This window comes from Bombus pascuorum, chromosome 1 (genome assembly GCF_905332965.1).
Source record: "Bombus pascuorum chromosome 1, iyBomPasc1.1, whole genome shotgun sequence".
NCBI classification, from domain to species: domain Eukaryota; kingdom Metazoa; phylum Arthropoda; class Insecta; order Hymenoptera; family Apidae; genus Bombus; species Bombus pascuorum.
Genome location: NC_083488.1, coordinates 6974311 through 7002116, shown reverse-complemented (window position 1 = coordinate 7002116; position 27806 = coordinate 6974311). Strand labels below are relative to the sequence as shown.

The 27806-nt window shown below is 38.1% G+C and overlaps 1 protein-coding gene across 3 annotated transcripts; it reads left to right on the top strand.

Moving 5' to 3' along the window:
* The first annotated feature begins 594 nt into the window (after nt 1-594).
* LOC132916025 (fatty acyl-CoA reductase wat-like) lies at nt 595-20053 on the top strand. 3 transcript variants are annotated; one of them, XM_060975778.1, is made up of 10 exons: nt 595-945; nt 1570-1663; nt 1740-1985; nt 2094-2239; nt 2321-2620; nt 2797-3078; nt 3174-3431; nt 3511-5306; nt 6678-7155; nt 19920-20053. In XM_060975778.1, the coding sequence occupies exons 1-8, from the start codon at nt 779-781 to the stop codon at nt 3617-3619; spliced, it is 1602 nt and encodes a 533-aa protein (XP_060831761.1). In that variant the 5' UTR covers nt 595-778; the 3' UTR covers nt 3620-5306; nt 6678-7155; nt 19920-20053. The 3 variants fall into 3 exon arrangements, with proteins under 3 accessions (XP_060831761.1, XP_060831768.1, XP_060831756.1); XM_060975785.1 differs by lacking the exon at nt 6678-7155; XM_060975773.1 differs by having other exon boundaries at nt 3511-7155.
* Nucleotides 20054-27806: the final 7753 nt, after the last annotated feature.

Here is a 27806-nt window from a genome sequence, read left to right as displayed (position 1 = left end):
AATGCTCAATCTACAGTTACTTGAAATTCGTAGCAAATATATATTAAATTATCGAACATATATTAAATTACTGGAAAGATTTTTTTAGTCGATTATATCGCAATATGTATATTCGTTTCCAATTCAATGTAGGTATGTTTTAGAAAATGTTTCAAAACACATGAAATTCTTTCCCAACATTGATATGATGTACTGCTTTCTTAGTACCTTATTCTAACTATCGTAATTCAGTAGAATGCTAAAGCTAAATGGCCTGTTTTTAATTTGCATACACAAGTTTCGACTTTCATATGTGCTGAATAGGTGCACATCTGAAGAAATATATATCCGTTTAAAGCTATTGGGGCACAGGCGGAATACTTTACAGTCGAAACTGAAACGTCGTCGAATTCACATCAGAGGTATTACCTAAGCGCTACTTCATTCGGTAAGGAATACTGTTACTTTCTTTTCTTTCCTTTAACAATTTTTTTTTTTAAATCGATGAGTTTCTTGTAATTACATTTTGTTCTAAATTTGCTTCCATATTTCATACTATGAAGATTATTCTATGAATTATTCATATAAAACTGAAGAAATAAACTATGTAGATTTCAGAAAGAAGGCATGATAAATTACAAATAATGTTTAACTGAGCTGTTCAAAAATCACATTTACTGTCTAAATACATTTCATCTTATTGCCTTGCTTTATCATTTTTTATCCTATAAAATTTTGCTGAACAACTGTTGTACTAAATTACGTATATTGTCCGAAGTTTAACAGGTAGACCATCAAAATGCCTTCAAGCGGAAGTAATTTATATATAGACGACTTAGTGAACTTTGATGAACCAACGGTGTCAAATGAAAAAAGCGAAATAGCTGAATTTTTTTCTCATACTAATGTTTTGGTAACAGGAGGTACGGGTTTTCTAGGAAAACTACTCATCGAGAAGTTGCTCAGGTACTCTACTGACACGACACAATATTTAAATAATTTTTTATAATAAATTAACAGCGATTATTTAATCTTACGACGTACTTTTGTGCCTAAAACATATCAATAATCTCTTATTTCCGCAATTAAAATTTCATCATCACGTATTATAATATGATTCGTGATACGATTATATAAAAAATAATATTGCTTTGTCTTGGAAATTTCGTTAATTTACGTTTTGATATTTTTTGTAATTGTAATTTCTGGACATGGCATGTCATTATTGATTGCTAATACATCTTAATTCGTTTGTTAAACAATCGGTTCAAAGGTACTTCCGATACTTATGAAATAATTCTTTTCTACGTACAGCTGAGATAAATTTGTGTGTAATTACAGTAACTACATTACTTCGTGAAAAATTACACAAACACTCCAATTAAATTTCAATTTTATTATATATGGATACTTAATATTCATGATATTCTATATATTCTGATAATAGGTATAATTAACGTTTTTGGTACTTTTATTATGATTGATACCTTATGTACTATACATTGTTTGATAATACATTGACCTAATGTAATTATGTCATATCATTTTGCATAATAAGTCATTGTATTCCATTCGGAGTAATATTTGTAGAAGCTGTCCAGATATTTTAAGATTATATATGATAGTGAGACCGAAAAAGGGGAAAACTGCTTTGGAACGATATAAAGAAAGTTTCGAAGAAGTTGTAAGTAGAATGAGCGCTTCAATAAAGTATCTTATTAAATGAATTGTAATAATAAATTGCATAATATTTTTATTAGATATACGACAAATTAAGATGCCAGCAACCGAATTTTCTTAAAAAAATAGTAATATTAGAAGGCGATGCAGCGAAAGAAGATTATGGACTGTCGCCAGAAGATAAGAAGACTTTAATGAATGTGAATATTATTTTTCATGCAGCTGCAGTTGTGCGATTTGACGAAAAAATTCGGACTGCAGTAAACATCAATGTCAGAAGCACAAAATTTTTATTGTCATTTGCAAAAAAATTACCAAATTTTAAGGTATATCCAACATTTCTTATTGTAATTTCTATACGAAATATCTTAGACCAACTCTATTAAGGACATAAATAATTATTAATATATAATTATTAATAATTCTATCTGTAGGCTTTTGTGCATGTATCAACTGCATTTTCCAATTGCGTACGTAAGAATATTGATGAAGTACACTATACAGATATTATAGATGCAGATAAAGTTTTAACATTGTTGGATACGTTGGATGATGGGAGACTTGAACAAATGACCCCTATGTAAGTATTGCTTTAAAGCTTTAAATTCTAATTTTCTGAATCAGAATGATTATAATGAACTGCAAATATTCTGTATAATAGGTTGCTTGATAAATGGCCAAATACATATGTATTTACTAAGGCACTAGGAGAAAATATGGTATTAAAGTATGGTGATGATCTTCCAGTTTGTATTGTACGTCCCAGTATCGTTATAGCGACTGACAAGGAACCAATTTCTGCATGGATAAATAATATGTATGGACCCACAGGTGTAGTTATGGGTAGCGGTATAGGTTTGTTACATACATTGCATTGTAAAGAAGAAAATATAGCAGATATCATACCAGCTGATTATGTTATTTCCAACATTATTTCTTCTGCTTGGGATGTTGCCAATAGGTAATATTTTGTCATTTTTTATTAATTTTACTATTAAATAATATGAAAATTGAGTAATACCATTTCATTTGTAAACAAAAAGAAAAAAGAATTGATAGCATGAAATAATAAAGAATTATATTTAGATAAAAAGATATATAAATTTCAATACTGGTAATAATTATTTTGTTTCATAGAAAAGTTGCAATAAAGTCAGACCAATCTTCTAATTTACCTGATGAGGAAAAAATACCTGTTTATAATTCAGTATCTTCTTGTCAAAAACCAATTTCTTGGGGTGAATTTATGAAGCTTAATGAAATTTATGGATTAAAAGTACCTAGTACAAAAGTTATTTGGGTTTATACACTGACACTCAATAGATATTTATTTCTTCACAATATCTATGCTTTCTTATTTCACATAATACCAGCAATTATTGTTGATACATTGGCTTATCTCACTGGTCGGACACCTATGTATGTATTCTATATACCAATTATAAATTATTTATAGATAACATACATTGATAATTACGTAAATTAATAGTAATATTTCATTAATATATTTTTAGATTATTAGATGCATACAAAAAGATACATAAATTTAGCACTGTGATACATTACTTCGCAATAAATGAATGGAAGTTTAAAAATGACAATGTTATAAAACTTTGGAACAAGATGAATTCTACTGATCGACAAATTTTCTGCCTTAATACAGAATACTTGGACTGGAAGGAATATTTTTATTATCATATAAGAGGTGTTCGTATGTATTTATTAAAAGATCCTTTGGACACAGTAGAAGCAGGAATAATCAAATATGGAAAGTACGTTTCTTTTCAATGTTTATTGAAATTAAAGTTACTGTTATTATACATTATAACATGAAATATTTTTATATTGTAGGTTACGTCTAGCGCATAATACAATCATGTTAACAATATCACTATTACTTTTATGGGTTGCGATATCATTCATAAGTTTTCTTTGGTCTTTCTGTCCTTTATCACATTAATAATTATTGATAGTAATATTGTAGTTCTTTTATCTACATTAGATTTAAAACAATCTTTTCCTATTAAAGTGCACATTCATGTTACAAACAGTTGTTCACTATCGAACTTATTTCATTATAATGATAATAGATGTCGCCACAAAGCTATATTATCTTTATTGAAATAAAATGTATATATTCTTTTAACTTTATTACAATATTCAATTTGTTAAGTAAGGAAATATTTGCCTTCATATTTTGTAAGAAATATTAAGATTGTTTTATTTATAATTGACTAATTTTGTCGGTTCTGACATTTCTATATTTGGTCAAAACAGAAAGCTAGAGAAGTTTCAAGTTATTTACAAATTTTATTTATATTATTTTTATACTATTTATATATAAGCAAAACATTAAAAATTTTCTATAATAATTATAATTTATATAATATTTAAGCATTTGTAATATGTGAAGTCTTTATTTCAAATTATTAACTTGTTTATATAGGGATATTTTTAATGTATTAATATCACAAGTAAAAAAGAATAGAAGGTATCAGAAGTGTTATTGAAATTCTTATATTGTGAAATAATATAAAAAAAAGTGAAATAGTTATTTTAAGGAATAAAAATTTGAAATATCATATAGAAATATATTTTCATAAATAAATTAAAAATTAAAATTTTGTTCACTAAGAATTTTTAACCGAGTGTATTAAACTAAAAAGTTTCTAATCATGAAAATGAAATATATGCGTAGGTGTCCCTTCTCAATTTATAGCCGCGTTGTTAATAGGTGCGACTACAGTCTTGTCTACATGCTGGGCACATTGTATACAAACTGATTGATTTATTGTAGTACGAAGCACTACTGAAAGTGTTCTTTTTCCAATTTAAATACTGGATGTACTAGTAGTTATCATATTTTTCTTATTTCAATACGATTTTTTACTTTAAAATATTAGCTTAGGTTTTACAATTCTTATAGACTTGTTCTAACTATAAATTAAAATGAATCAATAGGAATAAAATATAGAGAGCTGGGAGGAAGATTTTACACATATTTTTCGTGTATCTTTTATGGCTATGTATCAAAATTTATATAACCCATTTAATATGAATAATAAATTTGTTATTATGCTGTAATATGCTTGTATTTGATATTAATCACGATATTAAAAGTATTATAAAAGCTTGGTATAACCAAGACTGGAGAAATACTATATAAATACATAATATGTAACAGGAATGGATCGAAGGGCAGATGAGGAAAAGAAGCGGGTAAGTTGTGCGCCACCATCGTACATCGAGCGTCAGAGTGTAGTGCGATACGGGGATGGAGGCCGCGCGAGCAGGCAAGCGGTTCAAGCGAACAGAGTCGAGGATCGAGAACCAACCGGCGACTCAGGAAGGCAGTGCACGCCCGACTGCCGACACGAGCGGATGGCGTACGTTGCCGCTCGCGCCACGATTACCTCGTGATTTTCCTTTCTGTCAGAGATACCGTCGGTCACCGTTGTCGATCTCTTGTGACGAGTCACACAGTACTCTAAACTAAACCATCTATTGCGATTGCACACAGTCGGAGTCTTCAAGTTCGTTTGTGACTTTGTGTGCCGCGCTTCGATCGCGGAATAAGAAAAAGAAAAAAACAAACGAACGAGCGAGAGACAACATAAAAGGAAATAAAGAAACGGAGAAGGCGAAAGGTAGATTTTTCCCTTTGATCTTTGTCTCTGATCGTCGATTTTCATCGTGGTCGTTTCGTGTTTTGTCATCGACGGACATCGCGTACGTACACGTTTTAACACCACGTGTGTGCGCACGCACGCACGCACCAACTCCAACGACGCACGTATTTACTATATTATCAGGCCCGCGCGACTGGCGTACGGGGCGCCCTCCAAAAGTCGTGTGTGCGCGTGCAACCCTACCGGAGCCCGCTGACGTTGGTTACCATAGTAGCGCGCGTGCCGATCAGCTGATCGTTGGGATCCGAGCGTGTTCGACCGTCGGCAGTCGGCCAGCAGCGGCTCCGTCCACTCGTTTCATGCGTTCGTGCAACTCGCTTGCCTTTCGCGCCGTGATTTAGTGATCAACCAACTATTTCGTCAACATCCCATCTCCCATTGTGACAACGCATAGTTCCAGGAAAATTCTCGATACAACTAGACAAACTTGAATAGATCGTATATAACGGTCGGATCATCCTCTTATTCGCTGTTTTTGCGGTTAGAAGGATGCACTGTTACATTTTATTCGTACTGTCAATGTAATTAGCCAAGTAAACGACCAGACGTTGGCTCAAGTATGATTTGAAGTAGCCAAAGCCAAACTAAGTACGTTGTTCGAGTAATTCATTTGTGTGCTTGTGACAAGGAAAACCAAAGCATTTCGAGATACACCATTGCATACGACTATCGAGACCTTGCCATGATTCACGTCACGCATTTTAAATTCAACCGTCCAGAAGCGAAATTCAACGGAGATATGTCCAGCGACAGTGGATTCGAGTATTAGATATCATGGTTTGTTTAATTAAACGTTGTAAAGTATCCCGATTGAAACATCGAATCATTTTTGTTGTCGAACGTTTTCAAATTACATTCGAACAAAAGTTTATAGAACGCAAGAAACAAGCTTGGTGATGGTCGCTGCGTATTTCTAACCGCGCCCGATAATCGAAACTATGTTCGATAAATAATAACAATAAACACACGCCGTCTCTTGAAGCAGTAATTTACCGTGCGTTATGTTTTCAATAGCGTTGTCAGGTGACCTTACGTACGTGACTAACCGTGCGACCATCAATGACACGCTACAAAATCAACAAAACAAACTTAAACTGAAAAACGATCACTCATTCAAGTAGATATTTCGGGGAATTACGAAGAACGCCCTTGCCACTTCTCGTAATCGATTAATTTGCAAATGAAACAAAATTCAATCACTCGAATTAAATCGATGTATCGCAGCATTCGCAAAAATGAAACATAATCATTTCGAATCGATCAATCAGAAGATGGTGTTGCAGTGAAGTTTGGAAAAAATATCGATATATCGATATTGTTTGGTGTCAGGTGTCGCTAGACTGCAGTGAACGATGGCCACACAGTCTTCGTACGTACGAAATGAAGAACAAAACACGTCGGGATTGGAAGTAACGGTTGTGGTGAATGATAATTTTCATTAAAACAATATTCAGGCTCGTTTGGTAACGGGATATCGCAGAATGTGAAAGCTTTTTTGTACGGACACAAATTTTTGACAATCGTTTGTACCTGTGACGAATCACTTGACTGCATGAACCAGACTCCGTGTGAATATGTGAAGTGACTGAATTCTTTTTTTATCGAACTTTCGTCAAAAGTGATTTTTTGTTTTATTTCGTGCTGTGCCTGTAACTGTATCTTTATGCGCCAATTGCAACAATGACAATTCAAAGTAATTTCTCGTTCACGCGGAAACTCTGTGATAGCCAATGCCAGCAACGCCATTACTCGGATTAAGTCAAGTGTAAGAAGATCGGTTCCTGATATCATCTTGATAGAAAGCTTGGTGAGTAAAAAACATATACATTTATCGTAAAGTAAAAAGGCAGAAAAAACATTGTTTTTGTTATACCGATAGACATATTGAGTTCTAAAAATCAAAGTACATATTAAATTGGTGCATACGAAATGTTGTGCATTGAAATAAAACTTTAATCATACATTGTATCTTCTTTAAGATATTTGTTCAAAGTAATTTTCATACGATTGAGCGAACATTTTGTTTTTCAATTTGGTTGATGATCAAGAGTAGGTGAAAATTTAATCGATGGTTATTGGCTTGTCAAATTAAAATTTCGGATGAACAATATTTCATGGCTACCAACCTAACATATTTCCTTCGTATCAGTTCTTTCCCGCCATTTTTTGTTTTCTTTCGTTCGAGGCAACATTATTTTTTATATATTTCGTTTAAGTGGAAATAAATAGAATATGCAATTTTATAATTGAACAGATCATTACAATTGAACAAACAATTATTGTAGCGTGTAACGTAATTATAATTTTTATGACTATAAGCATAAGTAACGTCGAACAGTATATAGACTCTAGTCAGTTGTCGAGTCGACGAACCTCTATCGATCTTTACCTCCTGTCTGCGTCTGTCCTCCACCGCTCTGTCACACAGGAATGCAAGCTGTGTTGTATTTCTGGCGTAGTTATTTCTTAAGTTTTTCGAGTTGTGATCACCATCGCAAATTTTAGAATAAACTGCTTAATTAAAACCGTTCGCTGATTATATATCATAAATATTAATGTGCACACCGTGTACATATGTGCGATTAAAAATATTTCATGTTAAAAATCCCGGTAGGTCTATGAATCGTAGAGGATATTTTCGTAATACGTCGTACATCTTAATTATAATTATTTGTTATTTCCTAAAACATTGGTAATAAGTAATGATATAATAATTTGATTCCTTATCCATTTTTTAAATATATTTTTCTGACTATTTTTATTTGAAATGAGCACAGAATAGGAATCGATAGAAGAATATATATTAGCGTAGTAAATGTTTACAAATAATATTGCACGAGATACGTTACTGGCCACAATGCAATAGGCACCACATAATAGAGGTACACACTCATTGATAAGCTCTTGGCAATAATCGACGATATACACACGATACGTACCGTTGTTCTTGGTTTTTAGTAATATATCATTGTACGTTTTATCTGCTTTTTCAAGGAAAAGGAAAAAGAACACGCCCTTTGAAGCCAATCGTTATTTAAACTTTTAATTAGCAATATGAGATAAAATTGATAAAGTCGATTAATGACCTAGCTTATCATCTTCTACAGAACTTCTAATAAGAAAAGTCGAAATACATTTGAAATACATTAAAATCTCGCTGGGTCTAATAATCGTATTCGTAAATTGAAAGAGCGAACGTGAATGTTAAAATGTGACTAGGAAAAGAAACAAACGGAAAGAATATCGATCTTGCACCTGATCCTACAAAGCCAGGTGTAAGCAGGTACTCGTTCTTGTAAAACCGTCGTAGATGCGTTTACCTTCGTGGCTACTAGCCAACTAAATTCTCACAAACTAGTTCTGAAATTTATGCGATTCTTGAGAGTGCACAACCTAAAGAGGATTCTCTGTTTTGTCACATACTCCTCTTGGGACCTACCGCCTCGAAGTGCAATAAACTGGAACGGTGACTGGGGCTTTTAGCACCCCAGTGTGATCACAACAAACGGAATTTTAATTCGATTATTTACCAGAAAATCATGATTGGCAAATTATGTCCATCGTTTCCATATTCCAAAGCCATTAACTCAAATGAATACATTTTGTTCAATGACTGAGATCGAATCAGTATTACTTCACTTTGATCGCATAAAATTATTATTCATTCCAGAATTAAGTTCTTAATTGGATACATTCCCCTCGCTGTATCAGATAAGATTTAATTAAAATATACCGGTTAAAAGTGAAAATATTCATAAAGTGTAAATTTCCGAGACAAGAGCGTCGTTGCAACTGGAAATTGATGGTATCGCGAAGGTGGTCCGAGATATGACTTTGTATAGATAGACGGTACAATATTCCAAATATAGACAGGAGAAACGGCCAGGCGCATCTTAATTTGCGGTTGTACGTTTCTAATTTGGTTCACTGACGTTGTACATCCAACGAATAACGTTTTGTCACAGTCGCACAAGCATTAGAAGGAACACGATGGTACAAAGTAAGAGACAAAGAGACAGAGAGCACGGTTATTAGTTTGCTCGCGGTTATTTCATTTGCGACTCATGGTCCAGGGTACGAGTTGGTATAATTGTCAGGTTTACGAGAGTCTCGCCATGGAGGCTTGCGACAAAACTTCATCGAACCGTATCTAGGAAGTTATAGCCTCTGGAAAAAGTACTGTTAATCGTGTTCGATTTGCGAGCCGAACGAACCAAAGAATTTCATTTCTTGAAATATATCGTGACTGTATCGTTTAATAATTTATAGATTTGAATTTATAAATTAGCTTGTGAAATTTCTAATGCTATTTCTATAGATTTACGTATGAAACCTTTTTATCGAATAAAAATACGCGATAAAAAATTATAAAGTCGTTCAGCATGTTCTTTTTATTTTATGGTTTCGGAAATGAAACTCGCTTTTCCTCTTTAAGTTTACAGACATCTCGACAACACTTGAAACCGCTTACGTTTTGTATACTTATATTTAGCTACACGTTGAGAGAGGTGAAGTAGCTTGCGGAATCTAAATGAATAAACACCTGCGCGTCTATAGGATAACTGTTAACTGTAATTGTATGTTTTTTAGCCTCCGTTAGTGTTGATGCGGCATTTTCAATGCATAGTACACCGTTCCAACACCATTTATGTCAATGTCCATTTAATTATTTAGCGTTAAAACATGTGAACTCTGGCATTTGATACGAAACATTTTTGAGTAACCTGGATAATCTGATCGATCCAGCAACGTATTCCAGTTCTAAATAAAAAAAATTGGATCCAACACAGTTCAATGAATCGAATTTTTAGAGCCGAACGATAGAATAAGAGTAGACTAGGAGGAAATATTTTCCAAACGATTTATATACATATATGTATATACTCTGTTCAATAGCGTGGCATTTAGTTAGTCTTCCACTTGACGCTATGGTAGACAAATATCTATCTAACCGGTGTGTTGCGTAATGTTTGAGCGCGATGCGCTTTAAACGCATCTTTGTGGTACGGGCACAGCGATGCCCCTGACTTTCCGACATTGATTTTGACCGCAGAATCAACGTGCATAGGAGAGAACGCACCTAACTGTTCCTTCGGCTAGGCTCCTATCTTATACTTGTAGGCTGTCAGATTGTTGACACAGCCAGTGACACGTTTAATAGGATTATTTATGCTTCTAAAGGCGCTTAGATGGTCCCACGTTCGTATCAGCTTCATCTACCTGACAGCGCGTAGCATAATTATGCTGACACGGTTTGTAATATTGGGCTCGGCAAGCCAAGTGACAACGCCTAGTCGTCCCTGATTTTGACTTTGTCCGACTTCCGACGTACGACGAGACGTTTTAATCGTCTACGAATGCGCGCAATCATGGCAACACGTGCTGCTACGTAACTTGTCCGATGATTATTGACATGATTATCTCGCACCAGTGCGCATGGATTAACGAATAGGAATTAATTGAAAAGAAACGTTAGATCCGACGTTGCTCGTGTTCGAATAACGGTATTCTCGCGTACACGATGTTTCATTAGGTGCATGTTGTTTGTGTGTTCGTTCGTTATTGCCACTAGTTTACTCTGGTTAATTGTGCGTTTGATCGGGCGTCAAAAACCGTATTTATAGCGAAACTTGCAAATCGTTCGTTTTGTCCATTGTCTGTTGCTCATGCTGCGAATTTTAATGAGTTTCTTATTTATTCCTCTTTATTCCACCGTTAAAATGTTCTTTATGTGGCACGTATACTTATGTCTTAATACGTTGCATGAATTAGAAGAGAGAGGCAGCCGTACACGAACCATTTCTCTGTAATAATTAATTTGTTCATGAATATTTCTTCGTATGCGCGTATCTAAATAATACACGGTTATAGATTCGTGTTCTTAATTGTTAATATCTAATTCATCTTGTATTGCGATACTATGTACGAACAAGCTTGTAAGCTTAGGCGCGTGTTTTCATGCGCACGTGATGCGTGTGTGAGTGGCGCAGGTAATTTGCGGTTTTGAGACGAGACTGGATTCAGTCGGATAATGACCTGCTAGCACTCGTAACGTTAATTGCACTCGTTTCAGTCTTTTGCACAGAACATCATTGTGTTCGGGCTTCGACTCGAGTGCCTTTGGACGCCAACGCAAGCGCGAAACAACTGCGTGCGTACGATCCTTTTCACGATCATTTTAATGGCACATAAAAAATTTACGCACCCATTAATTCGTGGTTACCTTGGCATTAAGAACTAGTTGCATTTTAGGGCTACTTAAAATAGAAAACATTGTACACGCTTGTATACCGTCGCGAACGACAATAATTCTTTCAAAAATTCTATTCCGATAGATACTTATTTCATGAATTTAAATGATAGAATTCGATAGTAATACATATCTTCTGTTTAAAACTAATCCAAATTTCCTAATATTTTTATAGATCCTTAGGGCTGCCAGCAAAGTTCATTAAAATTCTTTCACCTGTAATTGCAATAAGTATCGAGATGATAAACCGTACATAATTTAACAGCAGTTCTCACTCGTTCCTTAATCGTATTGGAAAAGCGTTGAATTCCCGAATATGCGAAGAACGCGGTGGTGTACGTTAATTAACCATCTAATTGGCTTGAATGCATCTCTGGCGTCTTACGAAATAAGCTTTGCTGGAATCGTCGAAGAAGTTACGTGTATCGTATTTTCTCTTGGTCAAGGGAATAGCCGACAAAAATATGAAAATGCTCTTGAAATTCTAAACGATTCAATAGCATCGAAGTGTCTGGAACGCTACAACGATGCAATGATTAAACGTATCGATGCGTTCTTTCTACTTTCATCATTAGACAAAAAAGAGTTGTGTCAAAGGTTGAAAAATAGAGAACCGCTGCTGGCGATATAACACGATATAAGCATGGATCACAGGCGACAACCGCTCATTAGCATACAATACAGGCTAATGGGATCGCACGCTGACGGCTACCGTTCAATATCACGTCCACACATAGCTTTAGTCACCCTTTCGGGAAGAAAGAGCGACATCGATGATATTAAAATTGTTCCACAGGTCCGGATTAGTTTTACTCTCCGTAGTTTGTTAGAGCTTTGTCTTTCTACTTAATTCGTTTACCACGATAGCCGCCAGGCTTGCCTCGCGATTTATGCAATATCGAGGATAATTATGGAATATTCTACAGTGCATTTCATTAATTTTGCATTAAGTCCTCTTTCAAACTTCATCGTCTGAAATAATATTAATGAATAATATTAATTCTTCCGTTGAATTTTCTTTAATTCATTCTTCGGTAAATTGCTTTAAAAGCAAATGTAAATTTAGCAGCAATATTCTCGAGCGAAACTCGTTGAAAAATTATCGCTGTATCGTTAACATATTGGGAATTACGACTTCTTATAGCGAAATTAATAAGCAGCCAATGGCGTTTGTAAAAGGTTATTTATAGAGTAATAGGTTTTTATTCGTTGTTTTTCAGTTGCTTCATACTTATTTCACTTTACTTAGCATGTCGTCTATCGCACGTGGTATACTCAACAGGTACAATGTCATTTATTCAACCAAGGCTTCGATGATTAATTGTAATGACTAATTCGTGTATCAGATGCATCTGTTGTTCCTCGCAATGTAGACCTAGTTCTTTTGTTCGCTAATGAAATTGCTTATCTACGCGTATCTTGTATCTACTACAAATAGGAGATATTATGTATTAAAATTACTCGGAGTAACTTCTGATAATATATCGAATTACGTTTTGCGGCTCGCAGTTTAGGCCAAGCACGTATTTCTGCTGGAACAGATAAAACTGGTTCGAATCGTTGTAGCGGGCATTGTAACACTGACTGCTATTTACACGTCATCGTATTATAGTTCCAACTACGTCCCTCATTACTGCTGGCAAATGCGTGCGAATGTCAGTTTTAGTACGAGGCAGTAAAAGACGCGAGGCGTCGTTGTTATTGCTTCTCTCGTGGTAGTTTCTGCTAGTTTTACCGGTCCGTTGTTTCATTATCGTTTCGTTGGGCTCTCTGCCGAGGAGGATTACGAGATAATACGATAAGTCGGGGGTTTCGGAGCGAACAACGACGATACGAAGCACGAGTATAGAAGCACTGATGTATAGAAACGTGGATGGAAGATACGATGATTACCGTTGATGTGGAAAGCGAGCTAAAGAAACTGTTTGTACACAGTGACACAATTAACGTTTCAATGCCTTTAAGGATGTCTGGTATGCGTCACGTTGATATTTATTTTAATCATTTAATACGCGTCTCTCGTAGAAAAACTACGAATAATTATTTGCTCAGGCTGACGCGACGTCTTGTTAGTCCAATTCGTAATCGCGCGTGCAATTATCGGTAGAAGACTTCTAAATTACTCGAAACTTCAGCTTAAGTTTGCCGGAACGTTTTATGCTACACAACCAGCAGATCGCGCACCAGTCTTGGTAGCAGTAAAAACGCCAATAGGTCGGCGATAAAATTAAATGAACACTTACAAACTCTAGCCGTCGGTTCCAGCTGAAGAGAGTATGGAAGCGAGTAGCTGTCGATAATGAGAAACTCGATAAAAACGACTGGAACGCTTCGTCTCAATTGATGTACGTCCCGTCATAATTGATACTCTAACGTCGTACCGCGAGCTCGGGGCTTGTATTTAAAGAGTCTTGGATTACGTCTAATGAGACGTTGCTTTTGACCTAACAATAGGCGATTACGAATTCGTTCATCTTAAGAAAACTGACCATTTGCCGCACGTTCCTTTCACCCTATCAGGAGAAATTAGTTCTCCGATTCTCCGCCGAGAGGATTTTTAAAAGGAAAACGTGCTTTCTAATACCATACCAAGTTAATTATGCGCATAAGTCGATATTCCTTCTTTATTTTCCTCGCCTATCAATTTCAATGGTAGTTTCGCTCGTTCAATCCGAATTGCTCCGTTCAATCGGTTTTTAGGATACGATGGTTTTACTCACAGTATCGCGTATATTTTACATAAGGTAGAATTTACGGAAGGAAACTGACTCGATACATATTTTGTAATTCAGGATGAGAGTTCAGGGCTGGCTCGTTAATTTTCATTGTCTCGTGTGAGCTGATAAAATCTGATACTAGGGAAAGGTATGAAGTACATGTACGTGATGTACATTAATGTATGATAAAATAGGAATTTCTTTTGTGGTACGTTCCGGCGAACCGATGCGGGTATATGCATATATATGTATTGCAGATATGGGTAGATCTATATGCACGACATGGCATTCAGAGCTTGTTGCATTCCGATTAACGCGTTATTATACGATGCGTATTAGAAACCGTACTTGCGAGCAGCTAATGCGTTCGTGGTTCACACGCGTGTATTGGGCATTCGATAAGCATTGTAACGTAATGGAACGAACGTGTTCTGTGAAAGTGTATGTTCGGTTACACGTGATATGCTTTTTCAATGTATAGATACCTATTAAAAACTACTTCCTTTTTTTAAACGGAAAATAAAATTGCGGTATGTATGTTTGACTTACAACGATATATAAAGCAAATGTAAAATAACTAGGCCTACACGTGAATAGTGGAACGGTGCGATGTACCATGAAAAGCATCGGCTCACTGGATTCGTGTTAAATCCATGCGAATCTATACAAATGGAAACATAAATGCATCGCGGTACACACGTGTCACGTACATACGACAAAGTGTCGCCAAGTATGCACCGTATGCTAAAACACGATTCGCTTTCGAAATAAATCGATAAGATCTCGGTTGAACAGATTTCAAATTAACGTCAATGTACAGCACCGTGCGAGCCACGAACGGAGGTTATTAATGCCCGGTGTGCACCGTCAACGTTAGACCGTTCTAACATTATTATGGCGGTATCATGTAAAGTAGACGTTTCGCGGATGTAATATTAATGTAACCCGAGAAGAAATTGAGAGAGAAGCACGGCAGATGACAAGCTGTTCGCTTTACGTGGAAACGATGTATGTAATTATTTCAAGACTTAAATAGGTCGGAACACGATGGTTGTAATTTCAGCACAGTCAAATGGTTCTCGGCAGAGCTTTCTTTTTTGTACACCTTAATTGCACGTATCATGCCAAACATAATGTGTTAATATAATTGGCTTCCTTTATATAGAGTCACTGTTATACTTTCTAAGTATATTCCTTTTATCATTTCTCCATGATGAGCCACTAAAGCTTATTCGTGGCTCGCAATTAATTTAATTAAACAGCATCGATTCACGATAACCGAAAGGAACTGGTACCATCTACTGATAAGGTTAATCGCTAAAAGAACCAAGAAAAGATGTTGTTATCGGATTGGCGTAAATTAAAGACGTTGACGGATTCATTAGGTGGAACGGGACTCGAACCGTGCCGTGGCCACCAAAGATCAATCGATCGAATTTAAAAGATCACCGAGCCAGTGGATCAACTTTGTATTCGAAGAAACAACAAATACCAAAGGTATCAGTGGCTGAAGTGATTATGATTAATGGTCGAGGACGTGATCTGTAAACACGTTCGATAGGTTTTCGTTTCGTTAGTCATAGAATTTCCACTTCTGATTTTAGACGATTCTGATTTAGAAATCGAAGTCGTTTGAATGAAGTATTTCTTCACTTTGTTATCTCGCATTCATACGATAACGCAGTCTGTCACGAATTTTATATTACGAAGCGAGACACGTTAGGGATTGCCTGTCGTTTCATACGATTCGGTATTTTTATGCAAATTACAGACATCATGCGCAATTACTATCGCTGCTACTTCCTTCGTATCTTTCCCTTTTTCGATCTAGCGTTTGTCTCGAATGCTTGTACGGGCTATGGTAGTCTTCAAGGCGAAAAGAGAGAAGGCCAGATAAGGTAATGTCTTGGTAATGGTACATGTGCTTTGGTTCACACGCGGATACGACTGATCTGTACCGATCATTATCTTACATGTCCTGGTATAACACAATTATTTGCACCGGTAGTACAACTGGTCGAGTTTCATGCAGATATCTATTTCGACATAACAGTATACGAGAGGCTGGGCAAGGAAAAAAGAAACGCAACCGTGTATCTTTATAGCTGTGCGTCAAACCAGCTGCTAAACTTTACAATGTGCCATAACAGAGCCTCTGTGTGCGTCGTTGAAATAATTGTCCCGAATCAGCGAGTCGAACGTTGCCACCGATTGTGAAAATCCGCGTTGCTTCTGATCGGTGAAATCTAAGGAATGCGAGTCTTTTTTCGACTCGAGGACAAGTTTCCCTTGAGCTATTGTAACACGGTTCTCCCGTCTCGTAGGAGACCTCGCTACGAATTTCTGTATTACGGACAACGATGCATTTTATTTAATTTTAACCAACGTTATCGAAGCTCGATCTTGGCACCGCCCACGAGAAAGCCATATCTTTTCGTTCTCGTGTTTATCCCCTTGATTCTTTATTAATACTAAAACTCGTAACTTTCTACTTATTATCGGCAACGACGTCAATGATTATTATCGCGCCTAAATAGTCGCGATCGCTTAAAATTTTATAGATGCCGTAACGACTTACTTAGCCAGTTTCTTCATGGCATTCTACGGAATCGACGGATTCCATGACATTTATTAAGTAGAAATTGCACGATATATACCAACGACAACGATCCTTGGATCGTAAGCTTGTCGATACTGAATCCGATTGAATCAAACTGAAACAATCAAACTGTATTCGTTCTATAGACAAAAATATTTATATATAATATTTTGCAATTTAGTCGTTTAACTGGCAGAAATTGTGCGACTAGTATTCGTGGCACCCGCAGTGCGTTTCACACTTGCGGCAGCGGTACACTCTCGCGTCCACCGAGTGGTTAGCTGCTCGCTGTAATTATCCGAGGCAGTTCTTACGCCTCTAGCGTGTGCATGTACACGCTAGTGTATACACGTCGTGCGTTGGAGCAGGTACAAGTTAGAGCAGGTCACTTTCGCTGCCGGCTTGAACTGTTCCAGTCGTCGCGCACGCGTGCTGTTCCATTCATAAACTTATAGAGGCGCGTATATAGCCAGACTGAAGCACATAGGTGTAGGTTCGCAGGTACGCCGATACACGGAAATAAGCTATTCACCGGTTCGCGTGTGTAGTTCCTAGTCGATCTATCTCGATGTTCCGCGAAACTTAAATCGCTGTGGCATACGTAAGAGTAAAGGCGAGTACGCGATGCTCGATGTCGAAGGCGTTAAACTTAATTCTCGCGTATGATTCAACGTCTGGAACAAAGATGCCACGTTATATAACGCAAAATTATGTAAATGACTTTTATGCGTCGTTTGATGTATCTAAGTTTTCATGCTCAGCCACGATTATGTATAGTCGTATCTACAGAAAGAGATATAATAGATGATCTGGTATATTCCGTACTGAAGGTTCTGCCTGAGTCGGGCAGCGCGCGTTGATTCGCTAAACGCGAAGTTTCGTAACCTTTCAATTAAGAGCGGAGTGCCACGGCGGTGCAACTATGTTCTTAAAGTGGAAACTGTGAACGCGCGGACCACGTAACCGGCTTGCAAAGTTCCGTATTTTGACGAAAACAGACGGAGGCTATGTTGATTTAGGATCGATAAACTGATTACGCGTCATAGTAGTTTTATCGGTAACACATCGTCAGGGTGTTTGTCTCGTGATAAGACGAACTGACGGCGATCGATCGTTGAATCGATAGATGGGATGGATAATCATCTTTGCCTGATCTCGGTGTACGTTTGTTTCATCTTAGTACAGTTACGCTATACGATGCAACGATATCGAGGAAAGGATAAATAATATTCCATGAAAAATAAATTCTGTCGCGTTAGAAACTTGACACGTGGGGAACAATAAGTAATATCAAAAAGACGATACGATGCAGTACGTGGACGTAAGGAGGTAAGATCGTGTAAAGAATACGATTTCATGGAAAAACGCAATTTGTAACGGATCGTATGCAACAGCTTTCAGTTACTTAAGCAGATGTTATTGCATAACTATAATGTTCATAATTTCTTCTAGACTCGTAGTTCATTGACGTTAGGCTAACGCGTAGCTTGGGGTCAAGCACAGTCATAGAACTTTCTTACGGAACGATCACGTTGGAGCTTTTATTACCTACGCTTCATTAGAACTTTAATGACACGTGTAGAATTCAACGAGACTCGAACAGAAATTTACGCAGCAGGAAGTATTCGTATATATATATTATAGATTTCCGTTAGTTTTGTAGTTTTTCTCCTTTATTCTACGTTTGATTTTCTACATTTTTAATACGTATATCGCTAGCCATCGATGCTTTTGTGTTTGACAATTACCTCGAGTTGCCGACACGACGTGTTTTGCATATTACTCGATTGCAGAGAAGCGTACAATACCCGTAGGAGTGCAAGGGCTACCGTTACGAAGCCGCTGTGAAAGTGCACTAACGAAAGTGCGAATTCCAATGCGATTTTTACACACGCTGTATACAAAATGTTTGTACTACATTATGCGTGCCGGATGTGGAATTCACCGTTAACGTAGATCGTTTCTTTGTGGCCACAGCCGCGAGCCAAACCTATGAAATTTCATTTTCCTATCTTACTTAACGACTCGTTGTCCGAAACAATTAGGAAAACGTACAAAGTACCAAGGATGAAAGCAACAGTGTGTATTGAATATAGCATAACGCTAATAGCGTATTACAAATTACATATCAGATACCTTGTGAATCTTCTGTACTTGCTGCAATTACGTTTTTTTTATTTTAAAGTACCATCGTGTTAGGAGAATATTTCCTGAAATTACAAGGTGCTCTAACGATAGCGAAGAAGAGAGGAAAGACTGGATAAAATGGAAATTCTCTTGCAATATCTCGATATAACGATCTAAAATAATGTGTACACAGGGAACTCGATTAATGCATAAAAATGTTGAGCTGTTGATTAAATTGCAGGATGCTCGATCGAGGTATGGGAGGTTCGCAAGGGGTGCGGTAGCTAGAAATTGTGCATCTCGGTGCACCGGTCAAGTCTATTTCCCCGACTATTAGCTTTAATCGATTATAGCGTGACGGATCGAATGATTTAAATAAAGACCGGGTGCGTCATGGGCCTGGCTTGGTACTTGTCGACCGTGCCCGTCGACATGATGCCGTTGCATTCGCTCGTTATTACGCTCAATCTGTTGCGTTTTTCGTAACGATACTGTAAAACATGATAATTTCTTTCGACGATTCATTCCGATTAGTTTCATAGGCAAATATATTCTCATACACCGTAGACGAATCAGACGTTGGTTTACGTTGTTTTTACATCTGTAAAGGTTCCAATTACGTAAAAGAGAGAGAATTAACGTTAACTACGATCTAAATAGAACGAAACGTTGTCCTCGCGTTAGATGAATATGGAATAGCACGAACAAGAACATTTAGAATGTAGAACAATTGCTTGCTTTTACACAGTTCCAGGATTTTAATTTAGTAGGAACGAGAAACGAGTAGAATTATGATAAAACCTTGCCGTTACTGGTTAAGTTTCCCGCAATCGTGTAGACTAATTTCTAATGCAGATACGTACGTTTGTATGTTGCAGGTGACGTACGCCGAACGGGCCAGTATTCATGCCAGTATGCCAATCAGATGCCAGTAGAGAGCCAGTATCTGTATCTGTCGCCACCGATAGCCAATTAATAAGTTACTTAGATAGTTAAATTAATAGACGATACATCACACGCTGTTTTATATAATCGTTGTTAGAAAACGTCGCTTAATAGGCGTAACAGATATACACGTATATATATTATATATACATACACACACGTACATATACGCATATATAAATATAATATAATCGAAGAAGCAATAAGTGTCGAATCGCGGGCTATTATTTTCACATCGTACTCTTTTTTTCTGCGACCACAATTTTCTCCGCTCGTTCATTGGTTTGCTTTTTTAAATTATCGGTGACCGCGTGTTCTCTTTACGAGAGTATATTCGTAAGATTGGACAGAGTGCAATCGAGTTGTGATTATCGAAGTGGACTGACCGATCGATTTCTCGGCTGTGAAGTGAATTAATACCCCAGGAAAACGATTGAAACGGAGAAAGGAAGCGAACAGCGTACACAGGCGAGCACGGTGGCTGGAAACGGTGACTTACATCGAGAGCGCCAACCTGCAATCAAGGTTCATGGTTTTCATGGTGAGTCATTGTATCTATTTCTACTAATTTTAATACGGTTACGGTGTTTTATCGCCGTTTCTTGCTTTTCCTCGATATAACGCACCTGTATAATCACGACACGCTCCGAAAAAATTTCGTACCCTTTTTTTAACGATCTGCCGCAACACGAGGAAATTTGTTGCATGAAATTTCACGCAGAAATTTCGTGACATATTTACACATGATTTCTCCTCGTTTTTATCCTTTCCACCTTTTTTTCCCTCGTACTTCTGTCGGTCGCTCAATTACGAATTGGCAAGCGGACCCGTTATAAGCAACGCGATTTTATGCAAAATTTCCGCCGTGACGAGATGCCGCAACTTCCATGAAATATATAGCACGTGTCACATGCAATTTGCATAATGCAACATCGACACTTCTTCGATGTACCGAAACGTTATCTTTATACACGTCGTATCGTTTCATATCACGGATCATTGGATTATCGAGCGAGCGGCTTAAACGGAACATCCGATAATGGTGAATTCGAGGAACTGAAACTGTCTCGTAAATATCGATAAATAAGGACTACCGAAAGTATTACAAACTTCCGTCTCCTGCAATTTATTGCCATTCCCCTTTATCGCGAGTTCGGGGTAATATTCAATGGGCATCGCTGTAATCATTTTGATAAAAGCTGGTTTATATCGAAATCTACAGGCTCGATATCCTGTTGGTACGTACAAGGAAAGTTTTTCGAGTTTCTACCCTCCGTTACCTCTTGGCAATCGACAAATTTTTTTCCTCTTCCGGAATAGCTACCTATCTTCCTTTTTTCTCGCTCTTCCGTTTCGTTAATATTCGCGTTTCCTATCCGTGTATTTTTTTCCGAGCTTGTTTTATTCAACTCGGATACTTTACTCGAGTTACCGATTTAACTGGTTTATCTGAAACTTTATTATTCGTCTCTAAATTCTTCCGGCTGATCGGCTGGGAATATCTTAATGCAGACGGTCACAGTGTGTTACGCAAATTAGTTAGCGTAGCAGAGCGTAACTTTCAAATTATATACCATAACGTGGCTCGCTAATTAAGAAAAGCGTCGAATAAGCGGCTGCATCGGGCATTCGATACGTTCGATTTCTCCCGGTTATGCCACTCGGCTTTGTTACTCTTGCTGGGATATTTCGAGGGCGAAAGAGGAGACGTAGAGGCAAAACCAAAGAGAAGAAAGAAGGATACAAAGAGAGATGCACCGCCAGGTTACGGGTCAGCCGCGGTGGGGCATTAATAATCGTTTACAATCTTTAAAGCAGGGTGTGGCGAGTGCGTTAACCCTCCTTTTCTTCCTCTTCTTCCTTCTGTTCCTCCTACTCCGGCTTCCTCTCTGCTTTTTCTTACTCTCCTTGCTTCTTCGTGATCGTCCGTGGCGCACCGGATGGACAAAACACGAGGAAAAAGTCCACGCTTGCCTTCGTAAACCAGTTGGACGTATATATCGTGAAAAAAGGATAATCAATGGCGAAAGGGTACACACTCGATCTGTAGTCGTTTTATCGTCATGACGATTTCGCTGCCAGCGCAAGGGGCAGAATTTATTTGTGGATCATTGAAAATCGTTTGCGTGGCTGCTGGACTACAAATCGATTCCAGCGACTTCTTCGATCGCGACTTCTCTTTTTTTTTTTTTTTTTAACGTATCTTAGAGAATACGTAGTTTCATAGATTATCGAACATTTTAAGATATAGCTATAGGTTTCGATATGTTGAACTTTGCGACAGGCTAAAACGTGGTTCTTTATCGTTGAGGTTATTAGATGTATGCGAATACAAAGGAACGCGTGGATAAATTGTAAGGTAGAAAATATATATTTAAAAACTAAAGTGTAAATACAAGTCGGAATATAATATGAGCTGATCCAGATCCGCACAGTAGCAGTGTTACCCTATGACAGAAAACCCTGAAGCCAAGTTCAAGCCATCTACTGTTTATGGTTTGCCTTTGACCCAGTCTTTTGTCTATAGGTTGTCGATGGCTTCAGTGCTTGAGAAAACTAAAAGATCAGATATAGAGTTTTCTTAGAAGAGGTGACCATTTCAACATTTATCCGAAGTGCAAACATTTAGATAGCTCGATGGTTCATTTCGGAAGTAGGGGACGGCTATTAAAACTGATAAATTAACATCACAAATGTGAATTTCGACAAACCAGTATGCCGGACAGTCGTTTGGTAAATTTCGCCGATTGCATCTCGACTTCCATCGAATAAACAATTTTTAGTACAAAGTAAGTAAGTTTCTTACGAATATTTATTTCATCGTGGATGGTCGCTCGGCCTGGTCAATTTACGTGGAAGAATTTCGTCGCGCACCTGCGACGTTATTCTTCGCTGGAGCTTCCGTTCGCACGCGTTTGATCCTTCTCGTCGATGCGTTTCGGCAATTTTACGAACGCGAACCTCGTCGTTTCATCGTCGACGATTATCGTTGGCGCGTTAGAAAGCGTGCAGTCGTGTCCTGTATAATATAAGACTTTAATGAGGCTCGGTGTTTAAGATCTCGAGGAAAAAATGAATTGCGCGACAGAAGATACGAATCGAAAAACGAATCGATGTCGCCGCGGTGGTTGAAAGAAATTCTTGCCGTCATTTCCCCTTGCGGTGCGTTATTAACGACGACGATAAATATGCACGTTCTTTTCGCAAGTGCGACGAATCGGCGATCGCGTCCACCGAGTCCTGGCGAGAAAAAAATTCCCCTCGAAGGAACGGGTTCCTCGAGCACGTGTGTCCCTATCGGTTGTCCCGTGAAAATCGGTCGTCGGCCCCTTGGTCACCTTCTCCTCTACGAACGGCATCGCCATTAACCACTACCACAGCCACCTGCAGCGACGAATCAGCATATTTAGCGTCGAGCCGAATTTAATAGAGGCCATCGCTCGGGCGTGCATCACGCGGTTGCATTCGCGAGACGCATCAATAATATTCGCCCCGTGATGCATAGCATTATGTATGCATACTAACCTCTCGCGAATCCTTTTGGAATTCAATTCGTGTTTCTACCGTTTGTTCGTTTACGTTGCCGAGATACGTTTACGGTTTAAACGTTGAAACGCATTTGCATCGTGACGCGCATTACTTGACACTTAGTACGGTTATCGTTCGTCGTGACCTTCCTCGATACTCCGATGCGATTCAACACAATTTCGTTGTCGTACAAACAACATCGCATAGTATCATCGAAGGTTAAATACAATTTTCATAGTTCTATTGTCCTACGCGTTTACTTTTCGAAGTTATCGGAATCGTGCGGAAACATCGCCGAATTTAATTATTCACGGGGTCGAGTATCGACGACGTTTCGAATGCTAAAATTACACGACCGTCAATGAAGTTTGAGTAATACAACGTTAAATATTATTTGTATCCGTTGTACATGGAGCGTGCTTAAAAAACGTGCTATAAATATTGACGTTACTCGGGCTGTACGTCGGCGAGGCAATTAATACAAATATTTTTCGTCACAAATGAACGTTCGTCGGCTATATATCACGGCCAACCAGTGGGATACTCAACAACCGTGAATACCTACGGAATAATAAATTCCGCTAAAGGGTGGAGACGGCTTAACGTTCGTAACACGCATTGCTCGCGGATATATTTTTCTCTGGGAGACATTAAAAGCCAAACGAAACCCGTACGGCACCGTCGACCTGGGTACAGTACTCTATGGACGTGAAAAATGAACGAACATCGTGCCACGATTCATCACCCGCGTACCGCTCGCAGTCCTTGTGAAAGTGATGCATGCTTCTTGTCAAAGACGATACGTTGAATACCATTCGTTCAGCGGCTCAAATATACCCGGTAATGCACCTAATTTCCATTCGTCTTATCGTTCGATACCGCGTTACAAAATCTCTTATCCGTCTAAGATCGGCGAATCCCAAGTTTTCGTTGAAAGAGAATATGGGTGTGTACCTGGAATTCTTCGAGATATTTAATAGCCCGAATAAAGATCGAAAACGCGGTCTTAATGGAGAATCTTAATCGTTCGTTTAGAACATTTTTATATTCGCGTTTAATCCTCACCATCTACCCGTTGTAAGTTGGCTTTTCGCTGCTGTTTATTCACGACCCTATTAAACGTAGGAAATTGGAAGTATTAAAAAAGTAACGTGAGCTTCACGATCACAATCTCGCATCGAGATTCCAATTTTAGGCGCGACTGGGTCGTACACATTCTTTTGACACGTTTTTACCAGGTCAGCTTAATAAAAACTTTTAGCTCTTCGTATCTAATTTCATACATTGACCAAGAAATGCTGCACGAATAAAAGAGAAAAGCAGCGTTCCTATCTCCTTTTCCTCGCCATTAAAAAAAATCGATAAGTTCGATTTTTTAATATCACGCTTTAAGCTGTCCGGAACACGTTCGAAATGTAAACCTTAGGCCTTTATACGGCGGTCGTTATTTCAACGCACAATGTGCTTACACTGTCCTCGTATACAGCTTCGCCTTATTTTTATTGTCGCGACGCAGCAATTTTTGTCTTTTCTCTTATCTGCCGCGCGCCAAGCACACGATACAGGAAGATGGTCCGTGGTGTTTTGAACGTGACGCCCACGCGATATGCGTGCAGGCGTGCACCGGTACCGTGCCGGTTAATTGTTCCGATGGATTTAAAGTCGGCGTCCGAAATAAATGAATGTCGCTTGCCAAGGTGCGCGGTGCGGTACGATGCAACGAGGTATATATGGTCGTCACGGATTATATTTCTTCGGGACGTACTTATACGTGAGTGAAACTTCGGTACAGTTTTCACATTTTAATCATTCTCATCTACGGAGCAGCCGTTCCAAATCTGAATTTAACTCGAACGCGAGATTATTATGGGACAATCTTTACTTAATAGCTTCCGTTGCGATCTAAAATGCGCGCGATTGCGAAATTCTAATTGGCTCTTCCATCGGTTGTTTGTTGCTCAAACTATCGAGAAGCGAATATATTTAAATACTCGAGAATTTGAAATTCAAGTGGAGCAAAGCCGTTTCATCGAGTTGATCTCGACACGGTTTTAACTTTGTTTAGATATGGCTTGTACATAAGCTATCTTATTATCATGCGACCTTGACTCGTTCTTTTTCTTTTGCTTAAGTATATCAGAAGCGTTAGAAACATGGAGCATGGATCAGGCGCTTGGAAATGTTAATAACTTCTTTGTTTATCTTTTCCATTTAATCGAATTTCTTCGATGAATTCACGAAATTTTATTATATCTTCACGTGCAACGAATATCAAAGGCTTCCGTCGCAATGATTACTCGACTGTCTCGATGAATCGATGCTCGCAGCTCGAGGCAAACGTTCCGTCTGAAAAGGCGTGACACGAACAGCATGTACATACGTACTCCGTAGATTGTATTTTTCATGATTTCACGGTCTTGTTCGCTGTGTCAGTTGCGAATTTCTCGGGATGCAAGCGCAAGCAGGCACGGATTTCTACGAGTGTATTATCGTAATCGTAACGAACGATCCGGCGTACATAATAAAAAGTATCGTTTACGTAATGTCGAGAGGTAAAGTCAGATTGAACGATGTTATCGAACGCATAAATTCGAACAACGTAGAATTTTAGCGAAATCGACGAGGCATGCTCTTACGCGATATACAAGCGAGGAAGGTTGGCGCAAGTCCTTTTTGGAGATAAGACGTTAAATAACGCGACCTTCAATTAGCAAGCATTCACGGAAGTCGAGCGACAATGCGTTTCTTATCGTACTTTAAGATTTGTATGTTGTTCTCTTTGATCCGAACCACGCATTTAGCGAAGACCCGAGACAGAGAGAAGGACCGAGAGAGAGGAACACAGTTTGTTCTATATTTAAGACACGGCACGTGTTGGTTATTGCACAACGAGTGCAACATTCGTTCTAACGTAGCTATAGGCCTCCGTCGCGGGTTCTGAAATACACACGGTGAACTGTTTACGGATCAATTTAATTAAACATTCGGAGACAGGTTTTCACTGGATTCCAGACATAGCCGATGAAATTCATGATACTGAGGTATGTACGCGCGTACTATCGGAGTAACAGATCGAGTTGATAACTGTTACACAGTGACGAGGATCGTTTGCATATTCATGGAATCTGTAATTAGAATTATTCGTTTAAACTTTCCAGCCAAGCGATGATTAAATAAAAAAAAAAAAAAAGAAAGAAGAAAAGGAGAAAGGAAGGAAAGAATGACGAGAAAATACGCGCGTACATGCTTTCTTGATCGAGCAAACATTCTTTTCTCTTCGGATATCCATACGCGTTACCTATACTCGTCGTTTAAAACAAATGTAAATATGTTAGCAATAAATTATTCGTAGTGTAAAGATTTTATCGTTAGGTAACTTATAGCTTGATCTTGGTTTTCTTTATGCTGATGTGCGCGTCTAGACGGTGCGGCCAACAGAATATAACGCGAGTTCAACGTAGGTAGATGTGCACCACCCTCTTTTGTTATCGATCGATAGTTACGAATGGATACGATCATTATAAGAATGTCTTACTCAAACTATTTATACGGTGTCACTTACCTGTTACGGTCTCGCGATACTCGTGATATCGTGGTTAGTCATAAAGAATATTTCCTGTTTCGCGCGATATAAATTATCCATGATAATCAACAAACGTAATTTAAATTCATCGATAGCGAATACGAGCGACTTGTTAAAGACACGCCAATTATAGTCTTACAATTAGTTACAAGACAGGAAGAGGGATTTTTTAAATAGCTGTGTCTCGTTGAACGGCACTATCGGTAAATTTCTACTATTTCGTTTAACGTTGCATTCCACTGTGGCGAACGACATTATGTGTCTTGGAAGGTTTCCATATGCAACGAAGGAAACCATTTCAGACGCACATCGTGAGTATTGATCGCGCGGAGATACCTCACGAGTTTGTAAAATGAACCGTAAGTTGCGTTTCCAGCGTATGATAGACATTTCCCCTGCGCCCATGCGATCATAAAACATTCATGTAAAAAGGATAATAGCGGCGCCGTGCTCTATCGCGTCGAACTTTCGTTGAACGCGTGTATTCCGGTAAAAACTGACAAACAATCGGTCGTACAGACATCGTATCGATTGTCCTCAACGCGAACGACTTTTTCACTCGAACGAATCTTTTCGATCTAAGAAATCTTGAGAAGAACTGATAAATATGAACGCGATGCTGTCGTTGGTATCGTTTTATGGTTGAAGCGTCAGGGAATGCAGATGTTCCGGAGCATGTCGCGAACGTGTTGCCTCTGATTTATACTGC